Raw genomic sequence first — 20647 nt, forward strand, 5'->3', positions numbered from 1 at the left:
GACAGACCAAAAAAAAAAAAAAAGAAGGCATCCTAGCAGATTACCTTATGTGTTTTCCCCCTTTTTTCTGTCTCTCCCTCTCTCTATGCATGTGTGTGTTCCTTCGCTGTGTGACCAGACACAGTGTGTGTGTGAGTGTGTGTGTGTGTGGGCTGAGAATAAGAAGAGGATGGTGAAGCCTGAAGTGAAGCACAGATTCTGAGTCTGACTTTAAATGGTCTTCTTTCTGTCTGATCGTCAGGAGCAGGCTCGAAGAAAAAAACTTAAAAATCCTCAAATTCTTGAGGAGGAGTCTTTTTCTTCTTCTTTTTTTTTTCTTTTTTTTTTTTTTACTCCATCATGTCACAGCTCCACTTTGGGCCTCGATGCTGATCAGGGAGCATAAGGGTGGCTTCTATGCTGGAGGCTTGGAGGTTTGAAGGGCTGCCACCGGGGAGACTCCTCGGCTCTACACCCCAGAGAGGTGGAGGCATCATCAGGTAGGAGGCAGCTGCGCGCGGGGGTCTGAGCGGAAAGCAGGAGAGGAGTAGGAGGAAGAGTTGTGTACGTGTCGTAGACTGTGTAGGCAGGCCGATGGCCGGCCGGTTGAGCTACCTGATGGTTTAAACTCCTGCTGAGAGAGGATAATGGCAGCTCTGGGCCCACTCTCCTCCTCTCTCACCTACGCCTGCCTCAGAGAAGCTGGAAAGTGCTAGCCGGTGCTACAAAGAGCCCACCAAGAGGATGGTGTGAACAGCGTCACCCTTTCCCACCACGCCGGGAGACCCCTGACACCCCTGTGAGGGGCCAACTTTTGTTTTTCACCTCGTTTCTCCTTCCTCTTTTCCAAACCAGCTGAAAACCAGGGGAGGTGTTGCTTGATTCCCTCCCTCCTGCTCTCTCCTCCTCCTCACCCCTGACCTCACCAACCTCCAAACTCGGCTCCATGGATTGGTTCTAGCTCCAACCTGTCCTTCTTTTTCCTCCCTGCGTTTTATTTTTCTTTTCTCTTTCTTTTTGTCGAGGCTTCAGGGGAATTGCCAAGACCTGTTTCATGCATGTCCACTGGCGGCAGGTTCAACTTTGACGATGGGGGGTCATACTGCGGAGGGTGGGAGGAGGGCAAGGCGCACGGCCACGGGATCTGCACGGGACCCAAGGGCCAGGGCGAGTACTGTGGGTCCTGGGCCCATGGCTTCGAGCTGCTGGGCGTCTACACATGGCCCAGCGGGAACACCTACCAGGGCACCTGGGCTCAGGGCAAGAGACACGGCGTGGGCGTTGAGAATAAAGGCCGCTGGGTGTATAAGGGCGAGTGGACACACGGCTTTAAGGGACGCTACGGCCTGCGGGAGAGCACGGGGACGAGCGGGAAGTATGAGGGGACGTGGAACAACGGGCTGCAGGACGGATACGGAACAGAGACGTACTCAGATGGAGGTAAGGGGGAAGGAGAGATGCACGGGCAGATGCATTGTGGGTGTTTTGGGGGTGGGTTTGAGTGTATGTGTGTGTGTGAAGATGTGTGAACCGAAGAGTGCATGTCATGGGGCGATATTTGAGAGTGATTGACAACTGTTATCTCTGAAAATGACTTGTTACTGGAGAATGATTGACAGGCTGATGGCAGTTAAAGAGATGACAGATGGACAATAGGAGGAGTTTGTCTAGAAGTCTTCTCGGGTCATCCTCCCTTCTGCTGTGCCTTGTCCACACACACACACACACACACACTCGTGCAGAGGCAGGGGGTTGCATCAGGACAGGCTTTGAAAACGACTCTCAATCTTTACTCGAATTCTTTCCCTTTCTTTCCCTTTTTCCTCCTCATCTTGTCTTTCCTCTCCACTGTCACCCTTCACTTCAGCTGCATGAGGACACACTGTGTATTTGGAGGTCTTCAATTCAGGCCATGCAGTCTTAAGGGATGAGTAAAAGGTTTAGAGGGACAGAGGAGGACAGCGGCTCCAAAGTAACAAGTCCCAAGAAAATCGAGTGTTTTAGAAAACAGATTACAATGTGGTAATAATTCATCAGAGAGGCCAGAGACATCAAATCCTCGTGTTCACCCTCGATTTCCCTGCTTACATGTACCCTGCCAGTTAATTACCTCTGTGATTAATCCAAATACATCACAGAGCAAAGACTCACATTTGAGTGGTAGTGTAGGAGGCTAATTTTCAAGTATTCTTCACTCCAAACGAGATGGTATTAGTTGTGGTTTTAGTTATTCCTTGTCTAGACAAAGCAAGTGTGCAGCCATTAGTGGAACTTTGAGGCTAAACGCTAAAGTCGGCATGCTAACGTGCTTGTTAAGACAATAGGTGCCATGCCCCCTTTTTTCACCACCAGCAACACCAATTCACTTGGGTGACACATCAGCTAAAGTAAAACTCTCGTGATTTTATTCTGATCATTTGGGCCAGAAAGAAAGCGTCAGCACCATGGACAGGGTCTGAAAAGTAGTGACTCTGTTGTCCGATCATATGGAAGTCTCAAATGACTACTTCTCATGTAATAATAATCATAATAAATAAATAAATCTTGAGATATTTCAGTCTGGATCAGAGTGGAGGGTCGACTGCCAGACATTTCCACCCCTGGAGTCGATCTGGCTACAAACACAGCCAGTACACGTTCAGTATCTACTGGTGGAAGTGGCCAGAAAAGTCCAGCACTATTGCAACACTTACAGAGTCCCTAAATCTGACAGTTCTGCCAAATGAATTGTCGGCTACTTTAATGCATCTATAAATCTGTGACGTGGTGTTTTTTTCATTTAACTGCACTACAGATCTTCACAAGATAAAAGTTAAGGACATTTCATTCGTAGAATATCTTTTGAATCAGCACCAGATTTGCCCTGAAATTGAAATCAATGCCACCAATGTACTTTGAGTCTCTCAGACCAGGTCCAGTCCACTCATTGTTAATAAGACACACACCATATGGGTCCCGGCTTAAAAATAGACGCACACACACACACACACATTTTTGCGTGTGCAAAAATACACACACATGAAATCTGGTGGTGCGAGTTAAGCAACAGAGCTGACAGTAGCAAACATACAGTTTAAGCTTTGTTACATAACTCTACACTAGCAGGCCGTTTTACAAGGCTGGTGTGGACCACGCACACACACACACACACACACACACACACACACACACACACACACACACACACACACAGTCCTGAGCAGCCTGATAAAATCCTTAGAGCAGACTGGTTTGAGGGGTTGACTCAGGACAAAGGAGAAGTAGTCGGCTTGGTATGTAACCAGACAGATGGGACGAGCGGAAGGAGGGAGGGGTAGATGGACCAACAGATGTACAGATTGATGGATGAATGGATCAGTGAAATGATGAACAGATAATGGAAAGATGGCTGGATGGATGATTATCATGATTACTATGAGAGATACGCTCTAATCAGAGGATGAGTGAGATCATTACAGAAAGAACGGGAGAGACAAAAATGGCCAGGAAGGGAAAAGGGATAAGAAACCCTCCCAGAGGACGACGTGCTGGAGAGACACTGTCGCTCTGTGAAGTGTTTGAACTCATATACTGTAAATGCAGCAGAGTTTGGCCTAGTTATGAGTGTTTATCTTCCTCCAACAGTACACAGTGTCCTTCTTATAACAGCATGCATTTGTCCTTTATGTAAGATAAAAATGTATGTCAACTTAAAATGATTTTAACAGGAAGAGAAACCAAAAAAAGATAAAAACCTCAAAATCATAAATACTCAAGTGTCCAACGAGAGAGTGTATTTTCTGCTATGATGATCTCTTTCATCTATTCCCAGGATAAACATTACCTTGCCATGGCTGACTTACTCCACCAGCATGTCTCTTTCTAGTGATTTTCACACTCCCCGGCTTACCTTTAGCTAATTTAGCCTCTTCACATTGCATCAGTTAGCTCCATTCTGTTTTCCTCAAAAGTGACGGCTAACCCTTCCCCCAGAGCTCCACAGCGAGGCTTGTGTAAAACCCTGGGGAGAAGACGTCTCTGTATCTGCCTTCGGTCTCTGTGTGGCAGGGGACACCACACGGCAAGGACTGTCTCACACAGATGGGCTAAAGACAAAGATTATTGACGTCAAGGGGCCAATGGTACAGAAACTCTGAGGCTGGTAACTGATTGACTGAAACAGTTAGACTGAAAGTAAATGTACTATTGGACTGAAACAAAGAGGTAAAACAGGCTTAAAAGTTCATGTTACACGTTTTATTCAATGTCAATTTAGAATTCATGGAGCTTTACTGTGAAGTGACATTGATTTGGTGATATCATTCGCTAAGTTATTGAATTATTTCTTGGTTGGTCAGACATTTAAGAGTTACTATAGTGAAGCACTTTGTCTGCCACCAATAGCTCACACTTGTCCTGTAGAGATATAATGGCCACGGCAGTTTTACAGTTATTCTGAACTTTGACATAATTTAACAGGAACGTAGTGCCCTTACTTTGAATTACAGCAATACCTGAGAAGCTATTTGCTGGAATTGTACTTAATGAACAAAATGCGTGCATCCTAGAAATGGCCTGAAAGTCATTTGTCAGTCTTCTGTGAATTTAATGGATCTTCCTTGTGTAGAGGAAATTAAAGCACAGTAGCTCCAGCCCAGTGTCTCTGTAAGTGTTCTTGCTGAATAAAGCATCAAAGTGGGCATAAAATGTGCCCTATATACTCGTCGTGACAGATTACGACTCTTTGATTCTGAAATCAAATTGACAAAATTGTTGAATGTGCTTTTAATATGCCTGGATAGCTTTGGCAGCCTGAAACAAACCCCAGCATGGAAAGGTCATAGTTCTTAGAGTGGGCATCTATGACCAAATTCAGGTTAGTGTCAGATTTAAGCTGACAGTCTGCCTTTGCAACCTCGGTGCTCGGTCATGTCCAAAGCAATAAGAATCAGGAGCCAAAAAACTCAAAGATGCTCTGCTGCCTTCATACTTTTGGACCACGCAGTGCACTTTAGAGCTACATTTCCCACAGTCAGGTCCAACCTGACTGCCGCTGCCACTCTCCCCTCCGACTACACCTGATGCCACATTTCTAGGAAACACTCCTCCTCTATCTTATCGCTGCTGTTTGGCTTTTCACTCCTCTCCTACGTTTGCCAACATTCTTCTCTCCTCTCCTCCCACCTCTCTCTTTCCTCCCTCGCTCGGCTGCATATCCTCAGAGCTGCTCGGTACAGTAGGGTTTCCATAGCAACGCTCACCGACATGCAGCAGGTCAGCGTGTCACGAGGGACTCAGTGTTCCTCTCCGCTATTGGCCGCCCGGCCGGCTCTGCCTGGCTCTGATTGGCTGGCTTGGCCTTTCCGGGCTAATGGTGTTTACTGAGATGGAGAGCTAAGCTGACTGATTACCAACCACACACAGAGAAAGAGAGGGAGAGTGAAGTAGAAAGATGAAAAGACAGCTTCAGTAATCATTTTAGTGAGAAATGCAGTGAGTCACAAAGGGAGAGGCAGAGATTACACTGTGTACAACAGTGGAAACTAAAAGATTACAGCAGCAGCGCTTGTTGTGTCTGCCTCGCTGATGCACCACACACAGCTCTCCCCGTTCCACCCAATATGAAGACTTCAGACACTGAAAAGAAAAGTGTGACAGCATTCAAATCAAGGCACATCCAATCACAGATGCTTCATTAAAGCGAGGCTCGTGTCAGCTCAGCAGCATCCTGGAACCTCCCCCCTGTCCCCCAGCTGCTGGCAAATACGCTACAACAACATTATAATTGTCCTACATTTAACGCATGTTGCTAGCTTGCTAAAGGCCTGCTATCGGTGCCGTAATTATTCCAGCTCTGACCGTGTTATGTAAGCTGACATAATAAATTCACTTCTCGTGTTTAAATGCACCCAGCAACTACATAAATTATTAGGTACACTGAGATGTGATAGGCGGGCCAAATGAAGACAAGAGCTCTGGAGGCCTGATGACAGGTGCCTGTAAAAGTGTATTTGAGAGATGATGTTTGCAGCCTGTTTGGCCGCGTGGGAGGAAACTCTTCAGCCACTCTGTTTTCTATCATCCTGTTACTAAGACACGTTTCTCAGGACCGCTCTGCCATGCACGTAGATGGGTTATGTGCACTATGGAAGTGCTGAGGACCATTTTTCTATGTAGCTTCTCAAGATGTGTTATCCTGTATTTCACCATTGTGGCACACTTACTCGTGTCTTTCAAGACGAAATGATCTCAGACAGGCCCGAGACATACGAGGTCAGACTCTCAGACAGCAACAACGGGCCGCAGTTCAAGTCCCTCTGTCAGCAAACATGAGCGCTGCTGAAGCGTCCTTAGCATGACAGCGGGTCCCTGTGGTGCCGGGACGTAGGTCACCAAGTGGAGCCAGCCGCACATCCTTATCTCTGCTTTGGTTTCTATCTACCTTCAGAAGTGTGTGATCTTTTTGTTTGTTTGTCTGCTTTTACATCCTGTTACCAGCTGTTCGTTGGCCATCTTATTTTCCTCTCACCTTCCTTTCCCTGTTGTCTTTTCATCCTCACATCTTCTACGGGTTTATTTATTATTATTATTATTTTTAGACGCATAATGAGTAACGTATACACTTCACAGATGGTTGTCATGGTCACCCCCTGTGCCTCTGCTCCATGAAGTAGGAGTGACTTGATACTGGTGTTAAATAGTCTAATAGTCCATTTCTAATGCCGTTAAAATGCAGCAATGCTCTTGTAGCTGTGCTGTTCACTCGTCAGTGGCGGGTCATACGATGCCGTAAACTTTCCCACCCCTTTCTGACCTCCACCTGCAATTGTAACTGCAGTGGTGATGGTTGTGTTTACATTGAGGATCTTGGTGTTTCCTCTGTGCTTCTGGAGTCTGGTTTATCCTAAACGTGAGGTGTAACACATCTGTTGATAGGTGGAGGACTGTGACACCAAGTCACGCAGGTTGTCCAGTAAAGTCCAAATTCTTGTGTATTCTTCTTCTTCAGTGTGTTGCTCCTGTAGCTGCATGCTGATAGATTCTCTTTTATTCTGTTAAAGACGATCCTGTTCCGTGCTTTGCCAGGCATGGGTAGGAGTGTGATCCCCCTGTGTTTTGTGAGCAGGTCCACACATTTGCTGTCTCACCAACTTACCAACAAAAGGCGGCCAAAAGCTAGCAAGCAAACGTAGAAGTAAGCAATGCAGACTTGAAAGTATTTTAGAATTGGTTTTGCATATGTTTTATGAACACATTTGTAAATGGACTGTATTTGTATAGCGACTTAAAGCACTTTTACACTACATTCACATGTCATCCAGACAGGAGGAATCTAATTTAGGAGGACACTGCTCACACACACACATGTTTGGGGTTCAGTATCTTGCCCAAGGACACTTTGACATGTGGAGTGGAGGAACCTAGGGTCGACCTGCCCTACCTCTGAGCCACAGCTGCCCACATTTGTGATCCCTCAGTGGTACACACCATGTGTTTTGGAAAGAAACACTAGATATTAACAGATGTTGTTTTTTTGTGTACAAAATTGCCACAGGCAATTTAGATCCATCCTCCGTACTTGGTAGACTTAATCTAAGTAGATACAGTTTTTTTTTTTAACCCCTAAAGCTCCACCTGCCCGTTGGTGCCCTGGGTTAGCGTTAGGGTTAGAAAACCACTGGTCAGGGTTAGGGGTGATTATATCTTGTTCTGGGACGGTTCGGCAGAGTGTGTGGACACACCGCTGCAGGAATCTAACTGGTTACTCTTGAAGTAAAGGACGTCTCTCTGAAGAATGTGGCTCAGTCTCAGAAGGCTCTCATAGATTGAGCCACCCAGTCGTTATTGAGGGTGGTGTTGGTGTTCTTGCCAGCCACTTGATGTCCCAGGCACCTCTTTTATTTTTCCACCTGGTATATACAGCATGTAGAATTGATTTGGGGAGTCAAAAAAGTGAGGACAACCCATTTATCTATTTACAAAGGACAAAGTGTGTATATATATGTATAAGTGTGGATATTTTCAGCTGGCATGCCACCACGTTATCATGGGTCTTTTTCATGAAATTTTTTACCAGATAAATAATCCTCAAATTGGAATCTGAAAGACTCAGACAGAAAAAGGGCCTAAGCAAAATCTCTTAAACGGATAACGGTCCCACACTGTGATTTACACTGGCAGAGGTTTAGCTCTGAACTGCCTTCCCTTTGCTTTCAGTGTTCAGTGATTTAACCATAGTTTAGCCTGTCTGTCCGCCTGTCCAGCATATCTGCTATGTGTCCGTTTAGCTGTTTATCCTGCCTGCGCTTATGTCTTGTTTGCTGTCAGGTGTCTTGTCTGCCTGTCTGTAGTTACCATCTGTCTCTCCTTTTGCCTGAGTTGCTGTTGATGTGCAGCTGATGTGTCCTGGATACCTGATTTGGCAAATATCTTTCTTTCTGTTTCTGTCTTTAGTATTTCTTACACTACAGGATGCATCACTCCATAGCAAGTGACACCAAATATAAATCCTCCGGCAATCGAGGACACACACTTGTTTACTGTTGTGGTCTAGGCTGACTTCTTTCTCCTAAAAGCACCGCACGATACCCACACATCAGTTCAGAAAAAAGTGACACATCACCCATAAATGGAGTCAAACACAATCCGCCTCCTCAGCATTTGTACATCTCTTTTTTTGATTTCCTACAGACACGCTCCAATTGTACAGTGAAGAAAGTAATGTCACTTACACTCTGCTTTGGTGGGGTTTTTTCTCAGGGCCATTGCTGATACGCACCGCCTCTACTACCACAACAGCCCCACTGCAGGCTTTAGCTTATGTAATGGGAGTGGTTTGATGTTTGTAGTGAGGATTAGCAGCGCCGTCTGACACATAAAAACTCTAAATGTCTTGGACTTCTGCCCTGCACCACTGCTGATTCCGTACTAACTGGACATACTAATGAGGAAGTTTGCCCTGTGTGAAAATGAATAGGGAAGAGAGGGGTCTCACCTCTGTTTTTTATAGTTTATTAATAATTATGTTAATTTTCCTTGCAGATTAAAGGTAAAATAATCTTTATATATCCATTAGAATAATAAGGTTAAATGTTGGTCATAGGGTGTCCCATCGTTTAGCTATTAATAGTAAATGTTGTACTGTTTTGAGGTATTGGGAGAAGAGTGTTGCATAGTTTTCCTCTAAGTTAGTCGGAGTGTGTAGTAGATAAAATAAACGTACTCACCCTGATCTTTTTTTGTACAGCCCCTCATCATTATTATGATTGTTGCTAATCTGATTACTTTTAGAATCGTTATTGTTATAATTGCACATTTCTTAGCTGTGGTAGTGGAGCACTGGATGAGGACTAAAGAATTGAAAATCGCCACCACTGAAACCTTCTCGTGCACAAACGATCTGCAAAAAACTGTGTGAGAAACTTGACCTTGTGTTGTCTAATCTCCCTCTCCCTCCCCATTTCTCTCACATTCACAAACACAGACACTCCGCCGACATGAGAGTGCTGACATAGAGAAACAACGCATTAATAATTCATAAAATAACCAATTTCAACTCCTCCACAGTCCGTCTTGCTCCATGCTCTCTCTTTCTTACTGCTGGCCTTCACAAATCAATATTTTGAGGTGCAAAGTTGTAACCGAGGCTACTATGCTACAGTATAGACGCACATGAGCCACTCTGTGTGAACTAGTGACTGAATTATGAATCCTTGCTGTTATTAATAGTGGGCTAATAAAAAAGTAAAGAGAAGTACAATTAAAACAAACAAGCAGGATTTACAGTGTTACAAGTGTCCTCTACTGTTGTGTCCTCAGAATGGAACAGGGGCTCTAAGAGACAGATGGGTTTTAACCTAGAAATAGAGAACAGCATATTTGTTAAAGAGACAATTATGAATTCAGCCTGGGGGTTGGCGCGTGATCAAATCGCTGTGCCTCTGTGATGTTTCCGCAGCTTTGATCTCTCCCTGTTAACTCATTCCGTGCGGCTGCCTCGTGCCGACCGTAGCCTCGGCCTGGGTTATAGGCCCATATGATTTGAGAGCACTTCCTGTTGGCCTCCAGGCAGAATCAGTGAAATCGTTTTGGCATGCGAGTTGTGAAGCGGATTCTCCTCACAACCGCGGGCCCAGAGTTGAGGCGTTCTCACATCCACAAGTCTATTTTTTTTTTTTTTTCAATAGAGCTGTGACAGGTTCATATTGAAAATGAAGAGAGAATGATAACCTCATCTGCAAGTCTCAAGTGTTGCTCAAAGGATTTAGCAGATTTAAAACGAAAAGGTAATGTTTTCTCCTATAAAGCGTGTACCTCGCTGGCAGATGCTTGTGATCTCTAGAGTTTCCGTGTACTGCACTTCACATAAAATCTGTAAATGGGTTTTATGCTAAAGGAAAATCACCACCAACAGCCTGCCTCTCAGACTGTATTCTTCAGCACCACGGAGAGCGACTGGCCCACGTTGGAAAAGCAGCCCAGTGCCCCACTGAATATTTGATTTACTCAGGCATTACTGAATGAGGGTGGTATATGCTTCCAAGAAATCCTGAAAAAAGCAAAAACCCACACACTGCCTCACTTGTAGTTACACACTCACACACTCAGTTGCCTGTTTCTTAGCTAAAACTAATGCAATCTAACACAGCCCTGCAATATATCCTGCCGCCATGAGGGTTATAATGTTCCGTTTTTGTTGAAACTGTTTGTGGAGCTGTTGAACCTTACTGGGTCGAAGTTTTTTTTCTGTTTACAGTGCTCTAAACGGTGTTCACAAAATGCTTTGGTGGCTATAACGCCAGGTGTAGTTTCATATCAGTACTTCACAAATGTGGCACAAATATGTGTAAAATAGTTGATCTGTAGGAGTATACTAAAACCATATACTCCCATTTACCCCTTCCCCCTACACACTGATCTTCATGCTGTTGTTGCAGTTAGTGTACAAGAAATCAACATACTTGACAGTTTTATACTAACAGGAAATGAAAAGCTGTCTGTTGGTCAGTGATGTCAGTGACTTTCTGGCATCTGGTTGCCTGGCTACCAGGCAATGAAAAATTAAAGGGTAAAGTTTAATGAGTCAATTTATTTATTTACCCCTGTTTCCAGTTGTTATGCTAAGCTAAGCTAAGCAGCTGCTGGACAGACAGGAATCTGAATGGGCGTGTATGCCAAAATGCTGAACTAGTCCTTTAAGAATGACATCTGCAATTAAACTTCATAACAAAAATATTGTAGTTAGTTTTAGTTGTGTCACAACTGTTCACAGTTTAGTTTTTGGCTGTTGTTTTATTCATTTCAAAGGTTTTAGTGTACAGAATCTAGTAAGTAATCTTTATTTTGTCACTATTCCACACAGACAACATACTCAAAACCTACGCAGGGTTAGTATGTTAGTTAGTATGTGTTGTATTGTTTTGTTTGTCAGTTTGTACACATAAACTTTACTTGTCAGTGATCTTATTATTGGAAATGTGACCTGCAGCAGACAGATGATTTTTTTCTCTGTGGATTCTGCTTCTTTCTGCACAGTCAGCAGAAACACAGGTGATGCTCAGTCTGTGTCTGGATCCCCAATGCTGTCTCTTCCCTCCGCTGCCCTCTGTCACTCACTCTCCTGGTCAAACTTATGGGCAGCCATTTAATGAAATGGTAATCTTGTCATGCTGTTGCACGTATGTTTGTTTGTGTGTGTGTGCGCGTGCGTGCATGTGTCTGTTCTTTGATCTGTCTATCATATGGTCGTACAGCTGTGTACTGACATGATTACAAAGGCCTGACCAGATGTGCTGGCCAGCTGTCCATGACACAGACTGTGTTTTTGTTTGTGTGTGTGTGTGTGTGTGTGTGTGTGTGTGTGTGTGTGTGTGTGTGTGTGTGTGAGGGCTAGGAGGCAGCATATCGTCCTGATGACGGGGACAGGTTCAGAAACAACACCACTTTAACAGCACCGTGGGTGTGCTTGCTGTGCCTGCGCGAGTGTGTGTGAGAGTGTCTTAGAGAGTAAGCCACAACACAATTGGCTTCTAACATCAGCTTCATTCAGCACTTCCCACTTCACTGACACTTGAGCACCACAAGGGAAATGTTTGTGTGTGTTTGCGATACAGACGGAGAATGTGGTTGCAGTCCTTATATGGTCATGTAGTTTGGTTAGAGCGAATGCGTTTGCTTCAGAATGAATCAGAGTGCTCTTGCATCAGAGGTGCGGGCAGGCGGGATGGATCACTTGCACTCCTATTGGAACACACACTTCCGTTTGAGTCTGTGTGTGTGTGTGTGTGTGTGTGTGTGAAAGAGAGAGAGAGAGAGGAAAGACGGAAGCACACACACACTCAGATGCCCTACTTTTCGGCAACATAGGGATGTAAGGACTATTTTGCAGCAGTGCGTGCCGGTAGTGCACAGAGATGGTGTGAATGAATGGGAATGGATGGACAGATAAGAGGAAACAACTCCCATGTACAGTACTACTCCTCAGCTTCAAACTATGTGATCTCAGGACTACGACACACAGAGGAAGTGAAGTCCAGACACTGTCTGGTTCTCTGATTCTGCTGTTAAATTACAGCAGGTTTGTGATATTTCTCAAATGTTAAGATTGTTTCAGGACCATAAGTCTTAAAAAACACTTTATCACCGATATACGCACAAAAAATGTATAGTGGAAACATTTGAAATTGTGATGCTGAATTAAGGAGAGAAGAAAATAACACATTATAAAAGAGGTCTGTAGAAGAAACTGTAGAGACTGTAGAAGAAATTTGGACTGTTAAGGTAATAGTGTGTCTTTGGTCTTATTAAAAGGCAATGGGGCAAAATATTGCAGATGTGTCTTATCCATCCCCCCAAAAAACACACATTTATTCTGAAATATCCATCATGTTGGCATAATACATATTAAAATACAAGAATAACAGTGCTAAAACTAGCAGGGCACTTCTACAAGAATGACAAGACCTCCGAATCGCTGCATATATCTTGGATTTCATCCATTCTTTAAAAAGTCTGGTGTTGTGCCAATTGACAGAGAAAGAAACTGACCAATCTCTGGTTTAAAGTAGAATTAAAAATGGTAACGCTTTGAAAGTCCTGTGCTCGGGGGAGCGGCAGAGGCCCATTTGCTCCTTCTGCCCCCCTAAACGACGGCCACAAAGAGCTAAACATGAAGCCATAGTGCTGGGCTGACAGTGAAAGTGACAGTGATGTGAAGTGATAGTGGACCTGGGGGTTTTGGCACCACTGAGGCTCTGGGGGACCCACGGTAGTTGCCTATTTTGCCCAGTTGGTCATCAAGCCTTGCATCCAGTAACTGTCTAGAAAAGCCTTTTGCTCCCTTTCTGTGCAGTGCATGATGGTAGGTAGCTCTTGAGTTAGTGACCTCACTACTCTTCATGATGCATTGTGGGATAGTCCACTGTGTAGTGAACACAAACTATTCAGTCATGTACAGCACTGCACAGTGAATGGAGCCCTAATCAATATCTCAACAGGCATTTTGAATTTAACAGGCTTCCCTTTTGCAGGTGTGTGAATTGTATAGTGTATTCATTTATTCATCTATAAGAAAACAGCTGTCCAGTCGGTGGAGTGTGTGAAAGACTAATGAACAATATGAATGATTGGCAGTGAATAAGCTCTGAGCTCACTAGCTGCTCTCTCCCTGACCTCAAGCCTTCTGAGGTTTTTCTTGCTCGTGACACCCTGTGAATGCAGCACCAACCTTGTTAAATAATCAGCCGTAGCACAGAGAAAATGTTTTCCTGGAACTGGTTTTTGTAACTTTGTTTCCTCTTTCTCCAGGAACATTTCAGGGCCAGTGGGTTGGTGGGATGCGGCACGGCTACGGAGTCCGCCAGAGTGTCCCGTACGGCATGGCGGCCGTCATCCGCTCCCCGCTCCGTACCTCCATAAACTCTCTTCGCTCCGGTTCGGAGCACAGCAATGGTACAGCTCTGCTGGACCGGACCGGGGCGGTGGTTCCCGGTCCTCCTCCTGTTCCTGGCACTCTGACCACCAGCGTGTCCATGTGCAGCACGGGCAGCAGCGGCAGCAGCCCCGCTGTGTCTCGCGGAGGTTTCGTGCTGACGGCACACAGCGAGGCTGAGCTGCTGAAGGGGAAGAGGAAAGGCGGCCTGTTCCGGAGGTCCATCCTGTCCGGCCTCAAGCTCAGGAAGTCTGAGTCCAGGAGCTCTCTGGCCTCCCAGAGGTCCAAACAGAGCTCGTTCAGGAGCGAGGCTGGGATGAGCACCGTGTCCTCTGCTGCTTCTGACATCAACTCGACTATCAGGTAGTACCAGGAGGAGATGATGGAGGGGTTGGGGTGGACAAGCTCTGCTGGGGGGCAGGGCGCTGTGAGGTTGTGCTCAAACTGAGGGTCTAGAAGAAAATCATGATTCAATGACAGGAAAAGTGATTTTTAGCGTGGTTTTACGTTGCGACCCCACACCCAGGGGATTAAGTCAGTGCCAATTCAGTCCAATTCAGTGCCAGCAAGTATAATGAGCCTGACCTCTGGGGCTCACATCCCAAACCTACAATTTAGGTTTGCCCTTTTCTACCTGTAACTATGATCTTTGCCAATCCTTAACCCTTGAGTGTTTCAGCTGACTAACCCGATCTGTGCATAACCTCATTTTATTTGCCATAATCACAATCTTTCCCTAGCATCCTGCATCTTGTGTAGAGAGCAACAGTTTTAAAAATGCTAGCACTGAATGTAATGAAAACATCCAATATCAAGGTTGTTGTCTGCCGGTCGTATGTTATCATATTCAAAATATCAGAAAACATGTATCTGTGTTATTTAAATAATGCTGTGATGCATCTTTCGCTCAGCATGTTAATGTAGAATTTCCACACAATTTTGTGGTAGCACACCCGACCCGTTCTCAAGTCTTCAAGTCATTGAGTCCCCTGGCCCAAGTGTCCTGTTTCACAGTCTCAAGGCCATTTCATAAGACCATTAAAACCTACATACTGTACTGGCTGACACTGAGAGGAGTGTGATATATCAACTCCGTCGTGAGGTAATGAAAGTGGGGAGAAAGGTGGCGTGAGAGGACAAGGAGGGATGACGTACTCAGAGAAGGAACTGTCCTTCATCTGGAGGACATCAAGGCAACAACAAGCACCTGTCCTACTTAAGTGTCCTTAATGTGAAATGGATTGGCAAGCGGCCCAAAATGGCCTACAAGTCAAATGGTCAGTTTACGGGTCAGAGTGGACATTGTGGCATCTTTGACTTGAATGTGATAAATCCAATTGCAAAATTCCAAGTAGGCTTATTTTTAAAGGCACTAATTACTTGACGACAACAGCAGCTCTTAACCTGTTTGTTGGCAAGGTGGCCTAGAGCAGCCGATCAGGTCTGAATCATGGTCGGCAAGGCGGATGAGGAAAGATGCGTCTCGGTTTTTCTTTCATCCGCTGTTGTAAACATGTATGAATGGAAGATAAAATACATTTATAATTAATTTGTATGTAATTTATTGCAACTAATCAATTATTTACTGATGTTTGACTTTATTTTTAGCGTTTGATGGGGCTTATCATGAACAAATTACAGTAATAAATCTAATGCCGTGCCTGTGAAAACATAGTAAAGGAAAGTGAGCATCTACTTAATTGGGACGAAGAGGCAAGATGAAAACAAGTGTATGTGAATCCCAGCAGAGTCAGACACTTATTATTCCCTACCAACTTCAGAGGCTGACCATGGAGCGTTATACTGCACCAAGGACTGGTATCATATGACTAGACAGCGACAAGCGAGTGGGGAAAACTATCCGTGAGGCATTCTTGGGATAAACATTCTTCATAAGACTCCCTGAAAAGAAAGTTGCAAGATTTGATCACGATGAATCAAAAAGTTGCGTCTGGATGTTTTGCATTCTAAAATTATTAAAGGAAAAGTCCAACATTTTGGGAACTGCTCTTACTCGCTTATTTTCCAAGTGAAGATCGAATCTTGTGTCTGTGTGATAACTATGTAGCCTTGAGTCAGGACATGGTTAGCCTAGCTTAGCATAAGCACTGGAATCATGCAAAAGTTGGCACTTTTTGTGATTTGGCGCCCCTACAGTTCTAGAGTCCGGTTCACTTTTACAGCACGACTGTTGTAAATACAAATCCCACCTCCCTTTTTCTCTGCTTAGCTCCCTCCGTTTATGTCCTCCTCAGTCTCTTGGCCTCTGCCGTGATGCCCTTACTGAGAATACAACGCTAGCTTCTTCGAATAACAAGCTACAGACCCAAGTAGATGATGATGATGATGATGAAGTATGATGCTTTGAAGCACGATGCTGTGAAGCATGATGCACTTCTCCTGAGAAATTGTACCCACTCCATAAGATTACATAGTGCAAAAACCTGCATTCAGAGTGCAGAGTGGGAATTAAAGAATCATAATTCAGTATACCATCAAAATGCTTTTGAAGCTGTAGGTGTAAGGTAAAATAGTTGCAAGTCTTCAATTCTCTGGTGTGTTTCTTTGGTGCAGATCTTAATTTTCAGCGTTTATTTGATGAAATATTGGGTTACAGAAAGAGGAGACAGACGATGAGATACAGAGACTGGTAAAGAGGTCACCGGGAGGCTGAGATGGCAGTCGTGCTCATCAGAAGCCTCTAACTTTAAAGATACTGTCGTTCATTAGTGTGCCGCTCTCTTTCCATCATCATTTTGGTAGAGCTTCTCAAACCTAGTTGTAGGATGGAGGATTATTGACTGAATACACCACACAAACCAACGTAACCTTTCACCTTTCCAGTCTCGGAGATGCAGACGCAGAGTTGGCCGCTGCAGACGATGATGTGGACGCCACAGCAACGGAGACCTACTGCGGGGAGTGGAAGAACGACAAGCGGACAGGCTTTGGTGTGAGTCGGCGGTCAGACGGGCTCCAATACGAGGGGGAGTGGCTAAGCAACAAACGCCACGGCTACGGCTGCACCACGTTTCCTGATGGCACAAAAGAAGAAGGGAAGTACAAACAGAACATCCTGGTGAGCGGCAAAAGGAAGAACCTGATCCCCCTCCGGGCCAGTAAGATCAGAGAGAAGGTGGACCGAGCAGTGGAGGGAGCGCAGAAAGCAGCCGACATCGCCCGGCAGAAGGCTGAGATCGCTCTGTCCAGGTAGTGGCTGTAGGGTGGTGTGTGGATGAGTCTGTCTGGCTATTGTTACTTTCCTCCATCCCTTTGGTTGAGGTGAAAGGCCACCCAGTCAAGGTGTGGCTTGTATGTGTATGCTGATTAGGTCCTGGTTAAACTAGACTGACAAAAACCCCTGTTTGCTCTATCAGTTTCTCACTATGAGTTTCATGTTTCATATGGGAGATTTCTCTATTTGTGTTTTGTCCCCTTCTTACTGGTTTGAAGTGGGCGGAGCTCAGTTGGAAATGTACTTCTGCACACCAATCAGGGCTTAGAAATACTTGCATGAAAATGTGATGGCAGTTTTGGGATTGTTTGCTCCTGTTGCCACGACCGTCCACACCCACCCAGTCAAACAAATAATAACTTAAACTGTGTTTGTTCTTCAATAGTCAGAAACACTTAAGGGCATTTTCACACCTGCCTTGTTTAGTTCGGTTGAATTGAACTGTGAAGCATTTGCCCCTTTGGTACGGTTAATTTAGGCAGGTGTGAACAGAGCAAGGAAGCATCGCACCTTTTAGGATTAAACCAGTTCCCAAAGTCTCCATTCACTCCTGAACTATCTTGATGTGTGCCTTCCGTGACTCCAGCGCATCAACATATTTGTTTCCAGCTGTGCCTCATTGTCCAACTGTGTCATTTGCCCAAAGTGATAAATGCGAACAATGTAATGAACAACAATAAGGGCCAAGGTCAATCTGCTCAGTGGTTCCTCCAGTGTGAAATTGGAAAATGGCGTCTGCTCTTCTTTTACTCTTTGTTCACCTCCAGGAGTTTTCCTGCAAGAAAGTTTCCTCGCACATCGCAAATTTTGCTCAGCTTGTAAATGCTACATTTGTGAACACAGACTCAAAATGTGTAATTGTAACAAACTGGTACCTGATTCGGCCAAGAGCAAACAAAGTATATGTGTCAAAATGCCTTCTGTGAGATTTAAAACAAGACTTTAAGTGAAGCTCCCGTAATGTGGGATTATTTGTCTGCATGGGAAGAACATGTCTCCACTGGTATCTTACCCAGAAGGCTACAGCTGCATTTATTCAGTCTGACATCAAGTTCATGTTACCTGAATTCTGTTTAGGAGATATGGGAACATATTGTTTTGTGTTGTCCCAGTTAACTTCATGCTATCACAAGGATCAAATTAAAAGTTATTTTCAGAATTGTTAATTCTGTAAGTGGATTCACAAAAACCTGTGCAGCTTCATCAGTCTCATATGATGCTAGGTAGCCGGTTAGTTAGCATTAGGATACCTAGCTACGCCTATGACGTGCTTTTAAGATAGGAAGGTGATAGCCCCATTCTTAATCCCACTTACACAGATTGATTAGCTGATTGCTTTGCAGACGTAAATGGGCACAGCACCAGAGCTGTAGGAAATGCTTAGCAAAGACACTGCAGAGGTCTGAAACCAAAAGACCTCTGAATTACTGTGGCATTTTGATTACATAAGGAGAGTGGGAATAGAAACACCATGGCCAGATGCAACAGGTGTCTCCTGTTACTTTGTCCAAAGCATTTGTAGAGCCAGGCCACACTTTATTGTAGATGCTCCACCTTGCTTATGCAGAAGCCTGCAGCATAAAACACTTCACTACAATGATGAGTATTTATGATTAATCAAACTATTTATGTGGCGCGCCCTCTTTTAAGCAACAGTTTAAAAGAAGGCGCAGTCACATGTGTGCAACAGCACTTACACTAATGGTGCTAATAGCTCCACGTGGTTTTTCACATTTCCACTAGAGCTGTTCTGTGCATGTTTGAGAAGATAATCTTTAACAGAATCTTTAAACTGGACTGACAACACTGAATCGCCAGTGTCCCTGCCCAAATCCCTGCCTCACTGCTGACTGAGGTCACCTCAGCTGTGATACGCAGTACCTTACTTCCTTATTAAAAAGCTTAGTAGAAAACAAAGCCACCTCCTATTACCATTGCTCACATTCCATCTCTCTACCTGCTTCTGTCCTATCTCTCCGTCTCTGTATTGCACACATCCTGTTGATGTCTCCATGCGCCTGAATCAGAGGGGAAGTTGGTTTTACCTGTAAACACTTGTGGATGTCTCCATTCCACATTGTAATTGAGATCAATGACAGATTAAGAAAAGGATTAAGGTTGAGGTGAAAGCAGAGTTAAGGAGGTTATGGTACAAGTGAAACAGCAAGCCAAGCGAGACAGCCAGGACCTGTAAGACTTTGATGAAGCGGCTCTGCTGAATGGAAATGAGAGCCTGCTCTCATTATAACTCTGCTCATTGAACTAAAACAATGAGCACAGTTGAGGTTACGATGTTAATGGGGGTGCCCTGACCTCCTTTACTGCAGCTGGAAACTTTTGGACAGGAATATAAAGCAACAATTTTTGTTTTTCAGCTCAGGACCCAAAGCAGAAATTAATTAGCTGTCCTGGGACCTGTAGCCATGGATACACATTGATACTCTTGTCACGGGGGGTCCAATCATAAGTAGGCCTATGACCCATTTTGGTCCCAGAACTTGTTGTTTCAAGGAACCAGGTTATAGGGCCATGGATACTGTAGTGCTTGCTGTCAAAGCTTCCTGTTTTGAACATCATAAGGTAGATGTAGGTGGCATTGTAAGGTTGAATAACGAAGTGTAACAAGTGTCAAGGTGAACGTTTTAGATTACACCACAGATGAGACATCAATCCAGGGATACAAAATAAGTTATCTAAGTTAACTAAGTTATACAGAAGGTCACATGTAAAATGTCTGTCTGAGTTCCCTCATGGCTCTCTAACAGTATTCCCCTCATACCATTGTCTTAGTATTAGATTTTTACTTTTTAAAATGTGAGAAAAAAGTGACTCAAAACTTATGTTCAGAGAACCAGGCTTGTGAGAAGAAGGCTGCTGGTTCAATACTCTGGGTGTATAAATCTGGGTGGGGAAAGTGAAAGAGAGGCAGGGTTGAACCAGTCCTTGGGGTCAGAGAATACATGAAGTTGGGAACACACAGCTAGTAAATGAAGAAAGTAGAACTTGTGTATCCCTAGAAAGATGCATGCAAAGAAATGGTTTGATATTTTTGGAAATATACTCATTCACTTTCTTGCTGAAAGTTCAGTGAGAAAATTTGTCATGTCATGTATAGTAAATATGTAGCTGGAGACGGCAGGCATTTAGCTTAGCTTAGCATAAAGAGCGGAACATAAACTGTATGTACGAAGTGGACGTAGCCGCCGTGACGACACCCACCCAATACATCATCCTACTCATTTGGAAAATGTTTTCTGAGGTCATAAATCAAGTGAGAAGATGGCTCATTTTCTCATTGGCTTCCATATAATCGGACATTGTTTTTGGCGCCAGTGGAGTTACTCCTGTTGGTTTTTAGGAGGAATTCGGGTTTAAGGCACTTGTCAGACCCATGAGCTACGCCCACTTCTTTTATACAGTCTATGGAAGCAGGGGGAACAGCTGGCTGGCTCTGTCACTGCCTCCAGTCCAGCTAAGCTAAACTAACCATCTCCTGTCTAGCTTCATATTTATTCATATTTAAT

General features: G+C 44.4%; 1 protein-coding gene across 1 annotated transcript in view; it reads left to right on the forward strand.

Annotated features, from left to right (window-relative positions):
- Positions 1-1037: 1037 nt before the first annotated feature.
- The window catches only part of jph3b (junctophilin 3b), a 40241-nt gene continuing 20631 nt past the window's right edge, over positions 1038-20647 (forward strand). The window contains exons 1-3 of the mRNA XM_070831032.1: positions 1038-1419; positions 13765-14251; positions 16733-17098. Of these exons, the coding sequence (XP_070687133.1) occupies positions 1038-1419; positions 13765-14251; positions 16733-17098 (1235 nt within the window). The remainder of the gene's footprint in view (positions 1420-13764; positions 14252-16732; positions 17099-20647) is intronic.

Source organism: Pempheris klunzingeri, chromosome 5, assembly GCF_042242105.1.
Source record: "Pempheris klunzingeri isolate RE-2024b chromosome 5, fPemKlu1.hap1, whole genome shotgun sequence".
Lineage (NCBI taxonomy): Eukaryota > Metazoa > Chordata > Actinopteri > Acropomatiformes > Pempheridae > Pempheris > Pempheris klunzingeri.